The following is a 22,010-nucleotide window of genomic DNA, read 5'->3' as shown; positions in this document are numbered from 1 at the left end:
CAACCATCCTAACCAGTCATTCTCTCCACCATCAACACTCAGTCTCTGCATGGGGCCCTCTCAAGAAAATACACCATAATTATTCACCCATGGCTACTCTGACAGCATCTCAAATCCGTAGACTCCACCAGCAATGAGAACCTAACAAGCAGGTGCATCAGAGCTACTGCCAGTTTCCCTTCAAAATCCTGACTTGAAACAACATTGCAGTCCTGTCAACTTCACCGAGAACAAATCCTGGATTTTAGAACAGCAGCACAAGGAAGTCACCCCACTCCCCTCCCCGATCTTCTAAAGGGCAATTAGGAATAGACAACAATTTCTGACCTTGCTAGTGATAATTCAGTTCCCAAATTTTAAAAAATTACATCTGTTCATTTGTGTCAATAATAACAATGAAAAGAGACACAGAACTAGAAGTGATTACATATTTACTTACAACTCATCAGGTTATGGCACCATTTGAGGGAATACCCACTAACAACGTTTTGTAACGGTGTTATCCTTGATGGTATTCCAGATGCAGTCTCCTTTAAATAACAATAAAATCTGGAAAATGTTAAGTTATAATGTTAATTAATATATTACAACCAATTGTTAACAAATTAAATAAAGAGAAGTGCAGTGAAATTCTAGGCTCTTTTGAAATAACCTCATAACCCTTCTGAGTTGGACATAAGGAAAGCAAATGTTATTGTCAGCATTTATTTTGAAAGAACGGGAATATAAAATCAAGGATATACTGCTGACGCTTTATACTGCATTGGTCACACAACATTTTGGGACATTATGAGCCCGTACCTAAGGAGGGAATCCAGTGCATGAAACTGGGAATGAAAGGTTTGGTGCCTGAGAAGCATTTGTTGCCTCTGAGTCTGTGCTTAATGGAGTTCAGAAGGTTAAGTTTGCAACTTAGTGAAACCTACTGAACACTGAATTCTTGTGTTTGTGAATACTGAACTGCCTGGATAGAGTAGAGAAGGTGTAGAGAAGAGAGTCTAGAATGCAAGGGCACAACCTCAGAATAAAAGTACATGCCCCCAGAACTGAGATGAGGAGCAATTTCTTCAGCTGAGGAATAGTGAACTGGTGAAATTAATTGGCATGGGAAGCTGTGGAGGCTGAGCTGTCGGGTGTGTTTAAGGCAGAGATTGATACGTTCTTGTGTGGTGAGAAGGATAAGAGTTAAGGAGAGAAAATGGAAGAATGGAGTTGATAAAAATTAAATCAGCTATAAATGAATGGTGAAGCAGACACAATGGGCCAAATGCCTTAATTCTGCTCCTATATCTTACTGTCTTAAGGTCCACACAGAATTACAATTTCTTCCAGTTTGTGGAAGAAAATCTCCCTCGCTGATAATAGGTAACATATCGTATCTCAGAGCCTGTAAAATAACTTATTGATAAAACCACATTTAAAGTCACACTTTAAATGTCTGACAATTCCAGAAATCAGGCAAAACTAAACAGCCATCAAACAATATAATAACTGCTTTGGAACAAGATCCTACAAAGAACATGGTGACGATAGCCAGATAACATTGTTGCAGATGACACTGTTCTCGTCCATGCAAAGGAGAGGAACCAGGCCTTGGTTTAAAGATGGCCATCCTTCAGAACTGCACTGGAGTTTCCCCTAGAATTGTGCATTTAGGTTTCTGGAAAAGGATCCAGACTCACTATTTGCTGACTCAATGGCACAAGTATATGCAAGATATACTTTCTTATCCCTTCAAAGTGTAATTCTTGACAACAAACAAAAATTTGGAAGATCCAGTTTCTCGGCCAGTGTTAGGAGGTGATAGCTGTACAAAAGTATGCTCATTCACTGTCTCCTTGCTCTCTTCCTTCCTCAGGGCTCACCAATAATGGGAGGCCTGTACTCCTTCTTTAGCTCTCTTTGTTCCAACGACACCACACTTCATGCACTGCCCCAAAACTCTTGTCTTTCGGGCAAGAGTTCAGACAAGAATTTAACACTCACACACCGCCTGAAGAGGTAGTGGAGCCAAGCCCAATCACAACATGTCACATGTACCTGGATGAACACTTGAATGGCCAAGCAGCAGTAGGCTGTCACCAAGTGCTGGTAAATAAGGATTTAAATAGATGGGTAGTTGAAAGTCAGCATGGATATTGTGGGCCAAAGAGCCTTTTTTCTGTGTTGTGTGAATCTCGCAGGCCACCTCACCCTCATCTTTTTTTGTGCAATAGACAGAAAATGTTGGGGTAACACAGAACGTCAGGGAGCATTTATGGAGGGAAATCAGCAGCCTATGTTTCAGGCCACAACCCTTCAACAGGACTATAATTGTGCATTCCTTATGAGTTGGATAAATCAATTTGATTTAAGAAAAAGATCTGTAAATCTACTGATGCAATGTTTGGCAACCAATCAATAGATAAACGTCAAACAAGTGAAATAAAGTGACAAGATCAATGAGGAAATAAACATAGAGTGAGATTAATTGAACAGTTCTTTCAAAGAGCTGGCACAAGAACACTGGGCCAAGTGAGGTCCTTTCCTTCATATCATGGTGCAATTCCAGTGCAGCTGAAACTTCACAATGAAGAAATAGAAATCTTTGAGGAAACTTTCAATCAAAACACATTACAAATCATATAAGCTGTATTGATACCTCCTATGGTCAGTGCTCCATTCTCTCTTCAGAAATGTGAAGAACAAACAAAGTGGGTGATAAGTGCATACTTTTTGACAGAAGCTCACGTCAGGTGCAAGGACCCAGGTGATATCATTTCCAGGGAAATCTACGTCTTCAGAAAGATCACCTCTACATTCTGAAACTAAGCAAAATGGTGTACAATTTTACAAGGCAAGAGCAGTCATTTATTGATCTGAAATTAAAAGTGTAATTAAATAATTATTTTAAACAATCATGAAAGGAAAACTAATTTTAAAGGTCCGATCAATATTAGCAATATTTCACCTATTTGAAAAAAAGCATTAAGGAACTTGCACAATAATGCACATATAGTTCTGTAAACAAAATAGGGAAACTACAAGTAGTTTAAATGGTTTTCACAATTTATGCTCATAAATTCTGTAGAATTCTTGCTAAACCTGATGTTATCCTGCTCATTTCAGCAAATCCGTGGGACAATATAAGAAGCGAGAGGTTTGCCGTTTAAATGCGCTACCCAGATTCACCAACCGTCATTGGGGTTTAACCAGCGGCATGTGAAAAGAAACCAAATGACCTCTGTACTAGACCGAAGATGCAAGCAATGAGATGCCTCCACAAAGTTTCTCCCTGACCCGGTTCTCCATCATACCAATATTCACCTCTGTTGAAATCATATGGTGAATTTGCTGAGTTAAACAAAGGGTTGTAAACTTAAGTCCTTGAGAGAATGGACAATAAATTCCAGTGAATAACAGCAAACAAGTTGTTTTCTTTGTAAATAACCCCCTGCTCCCCATGAGCGTAAGTGCTCCCCATAATGTTCTGAAAGCATCAATATTCTTCATTAGTATGCACATTGATAAATAAAAAGTTAACAACTCTCATTGATATTTACAAGAACTGACCCGTTCTGAAGTTACATTGCAACCAAGACTGCTCCCTATTCAGGCAGGGCACAGTTTTAAGGTGCTTGGAAGTAGGTAGCTCCATAGAAACATAGAAAACCTACAGCACAATACAGGTCCTTCGGCCCACAATGCTGTGCCAAACATTTACTTACTTTAGAAATTACCTAGGGTTACCCATGGTCCTCTACTTTTCTAAGCTCCATGTACCTGTCCAGGAGTCTCTTAAAAGACCCTATTGTATCCGCATCCACCACCATCGCTGGCAGTCTATTCCACGCACTCACCACTCACTGCGTAAAAAAACTTACCCCTGACATCTCCTCTGTACCTACTTCCAAGCACCTTAAAAAAGTACAAAACTGCAAATGTTCACTAAGGATGAACAAAACTGTTCAATACATGTTTGATACTTGTTTGACCCTGAGAAGCCAGTGTCGCAGATTTTTGCCAGTCAGTTTACAATTGACACTTGTGCGCTATGGAGTTGTGCTTTGTTCATCCTTAGTGAACATTTGCAGTTTTATACTTTTTCGAAAATTAAGCCTTGTTTTTACATTCAGTTACCCATCACAATGCAAAAGAAAATGAGCAAAAGAAAAGCAGAAAGTGATAGTAAGCATGAATTCAATGAACAATGAGAAAATGAATTCTTATTTATAGCGGGTCCGTCTCACATAATAGAAGACATGATCTTAATAGGCACTATAAAACACAACATCAGACTGAAATAGAAGGAAAACTGAAGCTAGTATTTGGGTCTGAGTTACAGAAAGAATATGTGATTAAGAAAAAAGAAGAAATCAAAAGAAGACAAAATATATTTGTTAAAAGTCTCACTAAGGTAAGTAATGTTTATCTTGTTTTTATATTAAATCAATATATCATGTAAAAATGCTAAATATGTCTAAATTAACATATTTTTACAAGAATTGAATGGGGGTACAAGAGTTGTATGGCGCATCTGAATTCTTGCATGAAAAATTGATGCATGGAATGTAAAAGGTTGGCCACCCCTGGCTTAGGGCATTTCAACTCAGCATTATCCGATGAAATGTTAGACTGCTGCCACAAGAGGTCCCCAATGAGTTTTGTACTGAGAACCGGACAGCTAGAAACTCCTTACAGTAGGTAATGTTAAATGCTTTACAGCAACATTACATACTTGTGCTCCTTCTCCAATATTCAGATACGTTGACTTCACTGGAGTGAATTCAAGAGAGAGAGTATAACATATTGATGTCCTGACTGACTAGTAGAAATTTCTGGGCAGTGATCTCCACACCTGTAATTCCTGCAAGTAAACATCCCGTAAACACTGTGATTGATTCCTGAAGCAACCATCTCATGGCACCTGCTATGAAGATTACTCCTGTGCACTTGAACTCAAGGATCATTTGCAACACCACCTGATGGAATTGTGAAGCTGACTGGAGCAAAATGAGTGTAATGAGACACCTTGGATCTTAGTGAAAAGCAGCAGCCGCAGGGAAATATAATTAATGAGATTCAAGGATTGAGAAAGAAGCAAAGAAATGCTAGAGAAGGACAGAGATGGTATTAAGTCAAAGTATGTACAAAAACAAAGAAAAAAGAATTGATCTTTTTGAAGAGTCTAAGTGTATACATTTCATGCAGAAATGAAAGAGACCAGAAGCCTTGTAAATTACTCAGTCTCTGGCCTAGAGAGCTTCATTATTGGTGGTTGTCCGGTAATGACAGGAAACCTGTGGGGGAGAGTTTTTAAAGTGGGGCTGTTCCACTCTCTCGACCTCAGAAATCCGGGTTCAGTAGTATGTGCTGTGTAGTTAATATTTCAGTAGTATTTGCGTAATATTGTAAATGCATATTTTATAAAGCATTCTTGTTCATTTAAATATTTCATTACTGGTTATATGCAAAAACAAGTGAATTGTATACGTCATGATGCTACCATGTAATACAAGTGCACCTCGCTGAAAGTAAACACAAAGTTAGACTCTCATTTCAGACGCCCCTGTTTTTCTTCCAGTTAGTGTTTTTATGTTCTGGAGCTGTAAACATAACAGTATGTCATTCATCAGTATTGCACATGCCTACAAAGGTTGGTGCAGTATTCATTTACTGTAATGAGTCCAGTGGATATTTAAATGACTACTCCAAACTCTTACAAATATCAAGTAGCCAAGGAAAAGCAATCTTCAAAGTAAACAGTAGAGCAGCTTAAATCAAGTTGTAATCCATGGCAAATACATGTACATCTATTTTGATTAATCCCACTTCTTAGAAAACTTCCAGGCATCAACCTTGGTCTCCCTCAAACCTCCCTGTCCCACCCCATTTCATTTATCAATTCCATGAAATAAAATCATTTGTGTCAATAGGTTTTATATGACAAAATATATCAGTGACTATAATTAATTTGATCAATGAGCAGCAATAAAATATTATTAAGAAAGTTAAAATTATTAATCAATTAAATTAATAATTAGAAAATTATTAATCGGAAAGTTATGTGGTATATGTAGTGTACAGGGAGGGGTAGCACCTCTTGTGAAAGGGCTTGTCCGAGGCAGCTCATTCACATCTGGTCCCCACCAGACACTCAGCTCTCAGCTGTGGCTCCAAGAAGCTGTCTGCATGCAACAGTGCCCCCAGCCTCGTACACGTTAACAGGAGGGCTAAACCAAGTGACATAGCCAGTGGCTTCATACTCCATTGAGATAGGGACATGCCTTTCCCAACACGCAAAGTCAGTTCTGGCAGACTGAGTGCATGAGATCTTCAGTGAAATCCAAAGGCCAAGAAGGCAGTTTTGCAATGCTCCATGGAGAGCGAGGGGCATGATAAGGCACAGAAGGAGTCATGGTCACCCACTGCAATTGACGAAGACCCCAGTTGGTGACATTTGTTTGTATCACTGAACCCTGACTTCTGGGGTGGAGAGAGTGGAACTGTCCTAGTGCAATGGCTTTTCCACTTCAAAGATGCTCCTGCACAAGTTTCCTGGCATCATTAGACATAACAAACAACCTCAACTGGTAAGTTAATATTTTTTGCTGATAAAATGGTATATTGTGCAGTAAGATCTGTACAGTAAGTGTTTGCTACTTTAACAGCATTGAAAACAGATGGGTTAAAGTTTACATAGATCTTGAGCCTGTTACACAGTTCAACCATACATTTAATTCTATGCCTCGATTACACTCTTACTTGCAAAATACCGGACAGTTATTGTATTCAAGGAGCTAATGCTCTGTATCACCACTGAAAATCTGAATAACAGTAGCAAGCTCCTTTGAAAATATAAGCCACAGTGGAATAGTCAACGGTAACATTTTGGAGCAACAAAGTCATAAAATAGCTACCTGAATCTTAAAATTAAAGTATTTTCTCTTTGACAGAAAATAATTGGAGCACAGCATCATATTTATCAATGCTGTGTGTTTGTAGTCTGACTTTTCCAGAACTAAAATGTGATTACAGAGATTTCTGGGTCATCTCCCATGGCAGGGGACATCTGGTTATGAATTTTACATCCAAGTTCAGAATTCTCACATCATTCACATGCTTAAATTATGTTATCATTTGTATAAGTTATCAATTTGACAAAGTGCAAAATGAATAATCTTACAAAGTAGATTTCATTATTATTGGTGCAAAATCAGATTTGTTTTCACTGGAATTAACAGAAAATCAGATTGATTGTACAATGGCCTGCTACATTGACAGCCAATAGTTATCAATGTTAAAATACAATGCTAGACCCGACTGTATTTCCATATACGGACTTCTTGCTTCACTCATCTGTAACAATATCAACCTCATATGCAGTATTTGTTGTCAGGTCATTAAATATTGCCCTTCACACAACCAGACAAATGATAACCAGGAAAATGATAATCTAGTTATACAACCAGGAAAAAGATAATGAAGTACAAGGTCAGAGTTACAAATATCTTAGAACTGAAGAATTTTGAAATACCAATTTGAAAATTTTCAAATTTTAGATGAAGATACTTTCTGCATTTTGTAAAGCTAGCAAACAACTATTTTCAATGCATTAAACATGTACAACATACTGTACAGCTTCACTACTGATTGAACTACTTGCAGAGTTATACTTATAACAGATAACATGAAGCCAAATTCAGAATTACCCCAAATAAAACAGAATCTATTAATTAATGTATACAGGACTCTAGAAAGCTAATGAACCATGAGCCTACAGTAAATGGCACACTTCAGTTAACAACATCATTAGCAAAGTGTTTGTGTTTTCCTTTTGGATTCTATTTTGTAACTTTACAATAATATGTCCATGTACCATGTGTCTTTACCAAATTAAAAAATAACTTGCTTTGTGCTAATACGTTGTATAAACCAGCTATGAGAAAATGCAAGGCATTGTCAAATGATAAAGACTATTAGAGCACAGGTTAAACAATGTACTTGTACCATCATCCAACAACTCATCTCACAAATTGAAGAACTGTAACTCTTAGTATAATGTAGCTGCTTGTATAAGTGGGTGGTTCTGCTGCCTCTCACCTCCAGCAGCCCTCACTCAATCTTGTCCATCTAGAGTTTGCACGTTCCAATTATCATGTGTGTTTCCTCCAGATTCTTAAGTTCCCTCCCATACCCTAAAAATGGTGGTTACTACTTATTTGTAAATTACCCTGAGTGTGAATTTGAATGATAAAATTTGGTCAGAGTTGAAGGAAGTACAGAATAAAAGGGGTTTAATGTAGAATTTATGCATATACTTTCTTGATAGTCAGACTAGACTCAGTGGGATGAAGGATTTGTTGTGTTTATCAGGCCTGCACATGCAGGCTCCTCCCAGCCTCCACCCACCCAACAAAAGTCACCTGCCTCTTGTTTCCAACTCATTACCTGCAGTCTATTTAAACCCAACTCTCATCCACAATCAACCATACAAAACAGCCAACCTTAACCAGTTGCTCCTAGCAAGTTTCCTTGTTGCTTGTAGTATTTAGTTATCTGTTCTCTCTAATTTTGAGGATTGTTATTTTGCAGTTTATTAGTATTGTTTACTGATAAATCAGCTCTGCTGCTCTACATTCAGGTCAAGCTTCTTCTACATTTCCTGACAGAGCGAATGAACCGGTGACTGACCCAACACAGTTTGCTTGCCAAAAGGAAGTTGTCCGTTGACATGAGCAAATGATCTAGAAACAGCAGGAAACTACTGACCATCCACTCATTATCCTCAAACAACTTTCCATCTTGATACAACTCCACACCAGTCAACCTCCTCTCTCACAGCCCAGTATTCCAGTGCCCACGCACTTTGATGAATCCCCAAGCTGATGCCACAACTTCCTGTTCCAGTGCATCTTACCCCAGCCATCTCTGTGGCCACCGGACTAAGCCAAAACTGCCCTCATTATCCCTCTCTTGAATGGGCAAGCCCTGAGCTGGACCACCACTAACTGGAACAATAGAACCACAATTGCAATATATATGAGGAGATATGCGAGGTTTAAGATTATTTGAGAAATGAAAGGCAGGCAGCAGATTGAATACTTTCACTATGACAATGCTCATGTTCTGTGGTGGATTACACCATAGAATTCAGGACATTCGCGGAGGATTGCGGCTGGAATGCAGAAATGTTGCTGGCCCATTACCCTCACGGTCTCTCAAAATGCTTGAAAGACAAGCTGTCTACCTGGGAAATGCCCATCGACCTTGAACACCTTATCACTCTGGCCCTCTGCACTGAAAAGTGTCTAATGAAATGACCTTCTAGATCACCAGTAAGAACCCCAGTTCATTCCATTTCACGCTGCAGGACCCTCATCAGAGAGCTCCCTTAATCACCCCTGCCCCAACAACGTCAGCATTGGTGAAGAAACAACTGTATGCTTACTACAGCGCAGTGGATCATCCATGCATTAAAACCCTGCAATGGCACCACCTGGTAGAGGTGAGTGGCCTTCTATCTGATTAGCTAACCCCAGCCCTTTGTTCAAGAACCAGAGCCCGACTCATTCTTTCTGTCCTCCTTCACACCTCAATAGCTCTATGCCCACAGATGGCTCTGAAGGATTCCGGTGTAGCAGGCAACTTTCTGGACTGGACTCGGTGTGTTCAACTTGGACTCCCTTCCAGGCTGATCTGTCACCCATTCTGCATCATGACTATTGACGGGCCTTGGGGTCTGGGATGGTCAGAGCATGCAGGTCATGAGCATCAAAGAGCACCATGAGTCCAACCAATTTCTCCTTCTCGACTCACCCAACACTCCTCTCATCTTGGGTTACCACTCACGACTCTCACCTCAACTGATCACTGCTGGGTTGGGGACCCACTTGCTGCAACGTCAGCTGACTTTGCCCCGTAAATCCAAGGAGACAGAGGATACTCTCAACGTCACCAAACTTTCACAAGAATACCACAACTTTGCCTTCATTTCCAGTAATAGGGAAGCCAGCATCCTGCTGTCTCACAACTGTGCGAGCGACTCCTACTGGGCATCACCCCTCTCGGAGATTGTCTGTTCTTCCTCTACCATCCTGACACCTAAACCATGAATGACTACATCACCAAAGCACCACAGCATGGCTTCATTTGACCATCCCAGTCTCCAACTGCTGCAGGATTCATCTCTGTCAAAAAGAAAGATGGATGTCTTCGTAAACTACTGTGGATTCAACAATATTAACAGTAAGAACGTTATCCTCTCTGCTTGATGGGTAGTGCATTTGAAACACTCCATCGGACCCAGATCTTCAACAAACTGAATCTAGAGGTGGACACATCAGACATGATCACTGAGGCCATCCTCTCCCAGTGAGGACGGGATAGGAAGACATACTCTTGTGCCTTCTTCTCACACAAGTTGAAATCTACATTGCACTGTTATGGAGTAGGTGACGGGGGAGAGACCGCCTCTGTCTGTCGATGGAGTAGCAGTAATTTTGTGCTGCTCTTAGTTTTCTCTCTCTCCCCCCAGTTTAAGTTTTGAATTTAAAATTTTTAATTGCTGATTCTTGAAGGGGAGTAATATGTCTATGTCTACGAGAAGTGGGAAGAATCCGCATGAACCTACTGACAAAGGTAATGGAAAAGGAAAGATGCCGAAGGAAAGATCTAATGAAATGCCATCATGGGCTGAAGATATCGTTCAGACTCTGAATTCAATTCAAGATCAGAATAGGGCAATTAAAGATCAACTGGAAAAGAATAATGAAATGAAGTTATTTCTGGAAAAACTTAAAGATGTGGAAACTCAAGTTACTAGACATGAAGAGGAATTGAAGTTAACTAAGCAAAAATTGTCTGAAACTACAACCCATTTGGAAAAATATCAAAATAAGATTATAGACCTGGAAACTAGGTCTCACCGAAACAATATATGAATTGTTGGATTGCAAGGAGGAGCTGAAAATGGAGACTTAACGGTTTACTTTGGTAAGCTCTTTCATACTCTATTTCCGACTATTTTATCACAGCCGCCTGCTATTGAAAGAGCACATAGAGTGTTTACTTCGAAATTTATGGATTCAAGCAGACCAAGATTTATTCTGATTTGTTTTCATCACTTTAAAATTAAAAATCAAATAATGCGACAGGCAAGAAAACAGAGAGTTTTCAGATTCAATGACTCTGAGCTCCATTTTCATGAAGATTATCCAAAAGAAGTAATGGAACAAAGATCAAGATTTGCTTTGGTAATGAAACAAGCATATGATAAGAAACTATTTCCCTCTTTGAATTACCCAACAAGAATGAAAGTTTTTCCTTCTAACTCTTCTCCACACATTTTCTTTGACCCAAAAGCCGCACTGGATTTTGTTCAGGCTATACCTGTCACCGTCACTGACGCTACTACCGAATGAACTATCTGAAAAGCTGTTTGATTATCTGTATATTATTCACATTTCGAAAAGAAGTTATATGAAGGTTATTTGGATATTTCATTGAGAGATTAATAAAAGAAGATAAGAAAACCTGCTCATTATTGCATCCTACTGGATTTTTTTTGGAAAGAAGATTTACGGTTCAAGTTTGACTGTTAAATGGCTAATTAGATATTTGACTGAGAAAAGAGGATAAATGGTTTTGTTCATTTTATCTAATATTTGATTTGATGTTTCTTTTTGTTGTTTTTTAATTTACTAATTGGTAGTTTTTTTCCTACTAATAGGGTTTCTTTTTATATATATCTGGGAGAGTTTAGTTACTTATGATATTACTAATTAATATTTTTGTAAATTTAGTTCGGTTAAATATACTATTAACCTCTTTTTATCTGTTTTATTTTAGCATCCTATAACCGAATTTAAAGTTTTCTTAGAGATTTAAAGCTAAACTTAAGATGGCGCTGGTTTTTCTCTCTAAGAGATTATATTATTTTGGTTCTTTTTTTGTTTAATACATGATGGAATGTAAACACTTTCCTTTGTTGAGACATTACTGTCTTTCTTGCAAGATCATTTTTTTTGTGTGTACTGGCTGGGGGGAGGGAGAGAGGAGACCGACTGAGCGGCCCATGGCTTTGTATCTATCTTAGTTCACTTGCCTTTTTTTCGGGCTTTTGGGAGGGTGGGTGGGTCTAGAGTTAGGAGATGTTTCCCATTGGGTGGTTCTGGAGCATGCGTGTTTTTTAAATGGTTGTATTCTTCATCATCGCCATTTTTGATAATCCCGTATTGGTATGTGTTCTGCGCATGTATAAAGTAAATTAGAATAAAATTATAGTATGGCAGTTAAACAGATTAATGTAATAAATTGGAACGTACGTGGTTGGAATCATCCTATTAAATGAAAAAAGACTTTTAAAATTATTAATCGATTCCAACGTGATATAATTTTTGCTCAGGAGATGCATATCAGGGCGGGAGATCAAAAAAGGTTTTTTGTATGGTGAAATGGAGTACAGCTTCATGCTACTTCTCAGAGTAAAACTAAAGGTATATCTATCTTTATTAAATCTAATATATTTGCTCAAGAGGATATTGAATCAGATTCTAATGGTAGATTTTTAATTGTTAAAGGAATGATTTGGAATAGAAAGGTTGTTTTGGTCAATTTGTATGGTCCTAATTTAGATGATCCTTCTTTTTTTAAAAAAGTATTTGCTTTATTGCCGGATTTAAATGAATATACGTTGATAATGGGTGGGGATTTTAACTGTTGTTTAAATCCTATGATTGACAAGAGCTCAACTAATCAGCGACTTCCAAATCATTCTGCGTCAGTTATTAACTCCTTTTTGATCGATTTTGGGTTGATCGAATTATGGAGGCATTTGCACCCTGATAAGAGAATATTCCTTTTTTTCGCATGTCTATAAAAAATATTCGAGGATTGATTATATTATAGTTGATCCCTGCCTTTTGCCTCATGTTAAAAACTGTGAATATGACGCTATTGCTATATCTGATCATGTGCTTTTGAATTTGATTATGTCATTTTTGCCTGTCCACCATGGCGCATGTCTCAGACTTTATTGCAAAACTCTGATTTTATCAGTTTTATTGAAAGCCAGATAAAAGAACTTTTTCTTTTTAATGATATAGGAGGTATGTCCAAATTAATTATATGGGATACATTTAAAGCATTTTTACATGGTCAGATTATTTCTTATTAAGCTAAACTTAAAAAGCAGACTGAAGCAGAATTAGATAAAATTTCAAAACAAATTAAAGATTTAGATAATATCTATGCAACTTCCCCTAATATTGACTTATTTAAAAAAAGGGTGGAACTTCAATCACAATATAATGTATTATTAACTCATCCAATTGAAGGTTATCTACTTAAGTTAAAGAGCCAATTTTATATGTTTGGAGATAAAAATAATAAACTACTTGCATCTCAATTAAAATTGGCTGGAGCTAAAAGGCAAATTTTGAAAATTCGTAGAAAGGATGGTACCCTGGCTTGGGAATATGAAGAAATTAATAAGATTTTTCAAGATTTTTATACTGAACTTTATAAATCTCAATGTCCAGTAGATTCTTCTGAAATAAATGCTTTTTTACGAAAGATTGCTTTTCCTAAAAATTTCTGCTGAGGATCAAAAAACTCTTGATGCCCAAATTACTGAATCCGAAATTCATAAAGCTATTTTTTCAATGCAATCTGGTAAGGCTCCAGGACTTGATGGTTATCCTGTAGAATTTTATAAAATATTTGGAAAATTGCTTTCTCCATATATGTTGGAGATGTTTAAAGATACTTTTGTGAAAAGTGATTTACCCTCTACTTTTTATGAGGCTTCTATTTCTTTAATTCTAAAAAAGGATAAAGATCCTACTGATTGTGCCTCATACAGACCTATTTCATTATTGAATGTTGATGCTAAGATTCTTTCAAAGATAATGGCCAATCGGTTAGAGATTATTTTGGGTAAAATCATTTTTAAAGATCAAACAGGCTTTATAAAGGGTCGTTATTCTTTTTCAAATGTTCAGAGACTATTTAACATTATATATTCACCCTCTTCTAAAACTCCATAATGCATTGTATCTTTGGATGCTGAAAAAGCATTTGATTGAGTCGAATGGAAATATGTATTTAATGTTTTAGAAAAATTTGGTTTAGGTATTAATTTTAATAATTGGATTAAAATGATATCTAAAGCTCCTATTGCTACTGTAGTCACTAACAACTGTAGGTCTCCTTTTTGTCAGCTATCATGGGGGACAAGACAAGGTTGTCCATTAAGTCCTTTGTTATTTAATTTAACATTAGAACCCCTTGCTATTGCTCTTCGTGAAGCCAAAAATATTCATGGGATTTTTGTGAATGAGACCATGCACAAGATCTCTCCTTACATTGATGACTTATTGGTTTATATATCTAAGCCTGAAGAATCTATTCCTGTTTTGATAAAATTATTTGACAAATTTGGAGATTTTTCAGGATATAAAATAAATTTTAGTAAAAGTGAACTACTTCCTTTAAATGAATCTGTCTCTATATATGATAATATTCCTTTTAAAGTTACGGATTCTTTTAGATATTTAGGTGTCATAATTACTAAAAAATTTAAGGATCTTTATAAAGCCAATTTTCCTCCTTTAGTGGACTCTATGAAGTACTCATTTAGTAGATGGAGCCCACTTACATTTTCGCTTGTTGGTCATATTCATGTAGTTAAAATGATGATTTTACCAAAATTTTTATATTTATTTCAGAATATTCCTGTTTTTTTGACTACAAAGTTTTTTGATCGGATTGATTCTATTATTCTATCTTTCATTTGGGATAATAAAAGACCAAGAATTAATAAATGTCATTTACAAAAGTTGAAAAAGGTCTCGCTTTGCCTAATCTCAGATTGTATTATTAGGCTGTTAATTTGTGATATATGTCCTTTTCGTTATATTGGGTGATAGGAATGATCGGCCAGTTTGGGTAGACCTGAATCTGACAGCTGTGGAACAGTTTTATTTAACTTCGTTATTAGAAGTTGCTCTACCTATACAATTAGCTAAAGTTGATAATTTAAACCTATATCCTGTGGTTAAGCACACTTTACAAATTTGGCTCCAGTTCCGCAATTTCTTTAATCTTAAAAAATTTAAACTTTGTAGTATAATTTATCGTAATTACTTTTTTAAACCTTCCTGGAGTGATCCAATTTTTTTACTTTGGAAAAATAAAGGTATTAATTCTTTTTTGGATTTATGTAAAGAAGGCGATTAATGTCTTTTGAGCAATTAATCCATAAATATTCTCTCTCATATTCACACTTTTTACAATACCTTCAAGTTAGACATTTTTTACAAAAATATTTAAGTAATTTTCCTTACATATTAGAGGCTGACTTGTTAGATACTATTATGAATATGAACCCTTCGATGAAAGGTTCTATTGGAAGAATTTATAATTTATTATTTCAATGGGATAGCGTCCTTTACTTAAGATTAAACAGGATTGGGAGAAGGAACTCAATTTGACTTTTATATGGGAGAATTGGACGCGGGTTCTGAAGCTGGTTAACTCTTCTTCGATCTGTGCTAGTCATTCACTGATTTCAATTTAAAATTGTACATCATTACCATTTGACGAAGGAGAGACTTTCTAAAATATTTCCCAATGTTGACAAGTATTGTGATAGATGTAAAACTTAGAGAGCTACGCTGACACATATGTTCTGGTCATGTTCTGTATTAAAACAGTTTTGGAAGTCAGTCTTTTTGATAATTTCTAAAGCACTCAGAATCAACTTACAACCTAATAAACTGACTGTGCCTTTTGGAATAATTCCTCAAAATATCCATGGTATTTCTGTGTCTGACCAACATGTTATTGCTTTTGTTACATTGATAGCTAGGAGGGCCAGCTTGTTGAAATGGAAGGATATATCAGCTCCTACTTTGTCACAATGGTTCTCTCAAGTGATGCTGTGTCTTAGCTTGGAGAAAATTAGAAGTCGAATCTTTGAACTTTTATTTGATTTTGAGAAGAGATGGGGCTCATTTGTTCGTTATTATCATTTCAGTTAACTGATAGATTTCCTCCAAGATCTAAGTGTAATTTTTTTTTTTGATATATCTTTCTTTCTTGTTGGTGGTTTGATGTTTATCTTTAGACGCTTTCTGTATGACGTATGGCTCCGGGGTTGTACCCCCAATGGGTTTCTTTTTTTCTCACTTTTCTTGCCTAGTAGGGTTTTTTTTTATTCACAAAAATTTTCAATCTTTAAGATAATTTTTTTTGAGGCATTGTAAGTGTTGTTACTTCAATGTACCTGTGTTATTTTTGAATAATAATAATAATAATAATAAAAAGATTTGAAAAGAAAGAGTAGGTGACAGGCAGATACTCGCCATCAAAAGGGCCTTAGAGGAATTGGGACATTGGCAGATGGGAAACACTGAGCCCTTCCTGATCTGGACTGACCACAAGAACCTCATATCCATTCAAAAGACACACCAACTCAACCAACAGCAGGCTCACTGGGCTCTCTTCTTCAAGTAATTCAACCGACCTAGCTCTAAGAACACCGAGGCAGACGCCCTGTCATCACAGTTCGACATAGCTGAAATGGTGATCGACCCCCAACCCATCATTCCATCCTTGCAGATCCTTGCCCAGTCATCTGGATTCTTGAGAACTAGATAGAAACATAGAAGACCTGCAGCACAATACAGGCCCTTCAGCCCACAAAGCTGTGCCCAACATGTCCTTACCCATAGCCCTCTATTTTTCTAATCTCCATGTAGCCATCCAGGAGCCTCTTAAAAGACCCTATCGTTTCCACCTCCACCACCACCGCTGGCAGCCGATTCCAAGCACTCACCGCTCTCTACGTAAAAAACCTACCCCAGATCTTCCAGGCCTTACAGCACGAGCTTGCTCTGGCTGACACATCTGACAACCTCATGTACATTCCGGTGGCTGTGCACTCCAAGGCACTCCAGTAGGTCCAATCCTCACCCAGCTCCAGCCATCCAGGCACACAGCAGATGCTGGATTTTATGCAAAACCAGTTCAGGGGGCCCAACATGATTGCAGATATTGCTGACTGACCTCAATGTACCCATCCATTTCCTCCATCCTGCAGCCCTCCTGCGACCCCACCAGACCCTCAACTCTTATGGTCCTACATTGCCATGATTTCATCATGGGTTTGCTTTTTTCCATTGGGGCCAGGGTGAAGTGGCCATCTTCATTGCCCTCCCCACACTTCCGTCAGCTGCTGAGATGGTGTACCTGGTTCTCCAACATGTAGTTCACTACCAGGGTTTCCCTCAGAACACTGTGTTGCACTGGGGCCCACAATTCATTTCCTGCTTCTGTCAAACCTTCTGCTCCCTCCTCTGTACCTCAGTTAGTTTGTCCTCTGGCTATCATCAGCAGATCTGCAGACTATTTTTCTTGGTGGCCATGTTGGTAGCCATGAAGCACTTTTCCTGACACTTCTATTATTCCAAACTGCAAAACTGTAAAGAAGGGACACACACTTGCAAATTGAAAGACTGTCATGCGGCTATCATAAGACCATAAGATATAAGAGAAGTAGGGCATTTAGCCCACAGAGTCTGCTCCGCCATTCAATCATGGGCTGATCCAATTCTTCCAGTCATCCCCACTCCCCTTTCACCCCATACCCTTTGATACCCTGGCTAATCTAGAACCTATCTATCTCTGCCTTAAATACACCTGATGACTTAGCCTCCACAGCTGCTTGTGGCAACAAATTCTGCAGATTTACCACCCTCTGACTAAAGTAAATTCTCCGCTTCTCAGTTCTAAAAGGACGTCCTTCAATCCTGAAGTCATGCCCTCTTGTCCTAGAATCCCCTATCATGGGAAATAACTTTGCCATATCTAATCTGTTCAGGCCTTTTAACATTTGGAATGTTTCTATGAAATCCCCCCTCATTCTCCTGAACTCCAGAGAATACAGCCCAAGAGCTGCCAGACATCCCTCATACGGTAACCCTTTCATTCCAGGAATCATTCTTGTGAATCTTCTCTGAACCCTCTCCAATGTCAGTATGTCCTTTCTAAAATAAGGAGCCCAAAACTGCACACAATACTCCAAGTGTGGTCTCATGAGGGCCTCAACATCACACCCCTGCTCTTATATTCTATACCTCTAGAAATGAATGCCAACATTGCATTCGCCTTCTTCACAACTGACTCAACCTGGAGGTTAACCTTTAAGGTATCTTGCACAAAGACTCACAAGTCCCTTTGCATCTCTGCGTTTTGGATTCTCTCCCCAACTAAATAATAGTCTGCCCATTTATTTCTTCCATTCAAAGTGCATGACCATCATTGCATTACTATCCAACATTGTATTTCATTTGCCACTTCTTTGCCCATTCCTCTGAACTAGCTAAGTCTCTCTGCAGGCTCTCCGCTTCCTCAGCACTACCCGCTCCTCCATCTATCTTTGTATCATCATTAGGTATTAAGCATTAGAAATTAGAAATTCTGTGCATGAATTCATTAATTTACATGCTTTCTTACTTGAACAAATCAGGTACTTTTGCGAGAAATGAGGAAGGAGGAACATGGTGCTGTGAAGGGATTTTATATTGACAGCTACTTTTCTTCCAATTGTCACTAAGTAAAATTATTATGGACATACCTAAAGTATTGAATCCACATTCTCTTAATGGAAATCCAGATACAACATTTTCAAGAGCTGTTATCCTCGATGGTGTTCCTTGCTTGCTCTTTTTGAGGTAGCAAATATAACTGAAAACAATCAGAGAAAAATCATATTTATTAAACCATTAACCAAACTGTCACACTTCTTGAATCATCAAAAATATTGCAGAAAGTGATCTGCGGTAAAATATTTACAAAATTGTCAAATATTTCAGCAACACACACAAAATGCTGGTGGAACACAGCAGGCCAGGCAGCATCTATAGGAAGAAGCACTGTCGACATTTCGGGCCGAGACCCTTCGTAAGGACTAACTGAAAGGAAAGATAGTAAGTGATTTGAAAGTAGGAGGGGGAGGGGAAAATGCAGAATGATAGGAGAAGACCGGAGGGGGAGGGGTGAAGCTGAGAGCCAGAAAGGTGATTGGCAAAAGGGATACAGAGCTGGAGACGGGAAAGGATCATGGCTCGGGAGGCCTAGGGAGAAAGAAAGGGGGAGGGGAGCTGATGCACTATCAATAACTCCAAAAGACTGGAAGTAGAGTAAATACTGAAAGGCTTTTATTTGTAGTAAACTGGACCATGTCCATGCTGGATGACTGCCCTGGACAGTGGGAGGAGCAGTGACTGATGCACCATCAATAACTCACGCTGAGACTTAGGAAGTGAGATATCGGCTTTTATTGACTGGAAGAACAACACTACATCCTGGGAAAATGAGGGAGAGCAGCAGACCACAGTCGCCTTTATACAGGGGTCTGTGGGAGGAGCCACAGGAGCAGTCAGCAGGGTCTGTGGGAGAAGCCACAGGAGCAGTCAGCAGGGTCTGTGGGAGGAGCCACAGGAGCAGTCAGACAGGTATATCTAGTTCACCACAGTGACACAATCGCCTTTATCCAGGGGTCTGTGGGAGGAGCCACAGGAGCAGTCAGCAGAGGGGCTTGTCCAGACAGGTATACATGGTTTATCACATTCACCCCTCTGTTTTAAAAAGAGAGTCCCACAGGGTGAAGTGACTGACAATATCTAAGACAAGTATATTTACAGGTCAAGTCTATCAGGCGGTCAAGTCCGTCGCTGCAATTTACGTAGCACCGGTGACGGTGGTTGTGCTGGCTCCAGCCTGACTTGAGGTGTCAGCCCGTTAGGCATCAGTAATCCCTTGTGCATGTGTGTTGCGCCCAGTATGGGAGTGTCATGAGGTGTCTGTGTAGGGCTTGGAGTGCGCGGTGTCTCGTGGGTATACACCTCAGTGGGTACGGGGTTCATAGTCACCATGGAGTGTTTAGGGTAGGGGTCTGGTGCTCCTGCGGGCGCCAGGTCGCGGATGGAAACCGTGTCCTCCCGCCCATCAGGTAAGACCACGTAGGCATACTGGGGGTCTGCATGAAGTAGGTGAACCCTCTCAACCATCGAGGAGTATTTATTGCTCCTCACATGTTTCCAGAGCAGCACTGGCCCTGGGGACGTCAGCCAAGCTGGTAGGGTGGTCCCAGTGGCAGACGTCCTGGGAAAAGAGAATAGGCGTTCGTGAGGGGTGGCATTGGTGGACGTACATAACAGGGAGTGGATAGAGTGGAGTGCCTCGGGGAGGACCTCCTGCCAGCGAGAGACCGGCAGTCCCTTTGACTTAAGGGCTAAAAGTGTGGCCTTCCACACTGTGGCATTCTCCCTTTCCACCTGTCCATTTCCCCAGGGATTATAACTCGTGGTCCGACTAGTAGCAATGCCCCTAGCCAGCAGGTACTGGCGCAGCTCGTCATTCATAAACGAGGACCCTCTATCACTGTGAATATAGCAGGGGTATCCGAACAGAGTGAAGAACTTGCGCAGGGCCTTTATAACTGACGTGGTAGAGGTATCGGGGCAGGGGATGGCGAAGGGGAACCTCGAGTACTCATCGATTACGTTAAGAAAGTATGCATTGCGGTCGGTGGAGGGAAGGGGGCCCTTAAAGTCGACACTCAGTCGCTCAAAGGGGCGGGTGGCCTTGATAAGTTGTGCCTTTTCAGGATGGTAGAAGTGTGGTTTGCACTCAGCGCAGACTTGGCAGTCCCTGGTCATCATCCTGATCTCCTCAAGGGAGTACGGCAAGTTCCGGGCTTTCATGAAGTGGAAAAACTGGGTGACCCCTGGGTGGCAAAGATCTGCATGTAGGGCATATAGCCGGTTGATCTGCGTGCTGGCACATGTTCCCCGGGATAGGGCATCAGGGGGCTCATTGAGCCTTCCAGGCCAGTACATGATGTCATAGTTGTAGGTGGAGAGTTTGATTCTCCACCGCAAAATTTTATCATTTTTGATTTTGCCCCACTGTTGGTTGCTAAACATGAACACAACTGAGCGCTGGTCGGTCAGCAAGGTGAACTTTTTGCCAGCGAGATAGTGCCTCCAGTGCCTAATAGCTTCCACTATGGCCTGGGCTTCTTTCTCCACCGCAGAGTGCCGAATTTCAGGGCCTTGAAGGGTACGGGAGAAGAATGCTACCGGCCTTCCTGCCTGATTGAGGATAGCAGCCAGTGCGAAGTCGGAGGCGTCACTCTCTACTTGGAAGGGAATGGTCTCATCCACCGCATGCATTGCTGCTTTGGAAATGTCCCCTTTAATGCGGCTGAAGGCCGCGCGGGCCTCGGCTGAGAGGGGAAATGTGGTGGGCTTGACCAGGGGGCGGGCCTTGTCTGCATAGTTAGGGACCCATTGGGTGTAATAGGAAAAGAAGCCCAGGCATCTTTTGAGGGCTCTGAGGGTGTTGGGAAGAGGGAGTTCGCATATGGTCAGGGTCAGGGCCAATGACTCTGTTCTCCACGACACACCCAAGGATAGCAAGACAGGTGATTCCGAACACACACTTGTCCCTATTATAGGTGAGGTTAAGAGCTTTGGCCGCTTGGAAAAATTTTTGGAGGTTGTTGTCGTGATCCTGCCGGTCGTGACTGCAGATGGCGATGTTATCCAGATATGGGAACGTGGCCTTCAGTTGGCACTGGTTCACCATCCGGTCCATTTCCCTCTGGAAGACAGAGATACCATTCGTGACACCGAAGTGGACACGCAGGAAGTGATAGAGCCTGCCGTCCGCCTCGAAGGTGGTGTAGGGGCAGTCCTCCGGGAGGATGGGGAGCTGGTGGTAAGCGGATTTCAGATCTATGGTCGAGTATACCTTGTACTGAGCTATCTGGTTGACCATATCTGCGATGCGGGGTAGGGGGTACGCGTCAAGCTGCGTGAACCTATTGATGGTCTGGCTATAGTCCACAACCATCCTATTTTTATCCCTGTTCCAAACAACGACCACCTAGGCCCTCCAAGGACTTGTGCTTGCCTGAATGATCCCCTCCCTGAGCAGCCGCTGCACCTCCGACTTAATGA

The 22,010-nt window shown here is 40.0% G+C and overlaps 1 protein-coding gene across 4 annotated transcripts in view; it reads right to left on the bottom strand.

The window, feature by feature from the left end:
* LOC140737843 (uncharacterized) overlaps nt 1-22,010 on the bottom strand; it is a 185,607-nt gene that overhangs the window by 26,572 nt on the left and 137,025 nt on the right. For all 4 annotated transcript variants that reach the window (XM_073064541.1, XM_073064544.1, XM_073064542.1 and 1 more), the window contains 3 exons: nt 18,620-18,729; nt 2,642-2,807; nt 440-549 (listed from right to left, as the gene is read on the bottom strand). In XM_073064541.1, coding sequence (XP_072920642.1) covers nt 440-549; nt 2,642-2,807; nt 18,620-18,729 — 386 coding nt within the window. The remainder of the gene's footprint in view (nt 1-439; nt 550-2,641; nt 2,808-18,619; nt 18,730-22,010) is intronic.

Source organism: Hemitrygon akajei, chromosome 13 (assembly GCF_048418815.1).
Source record: "Hemitrygon akajei chromosome 13, sHemAka1.3, whole genome shotgun sequence".
Lineage (NCBI taxonomy): Eukaryota > Metazoa > Chordata > Chondrichthyes > Myliobatiformes > Dasyatidae > Hemitrygon > Hemitrygon akajei.
The sequence above is the reverse complement of the archived record's forward strand: the minus strand, read 5'-3'. Positions and strand labels throughout refer to the sequence as shown.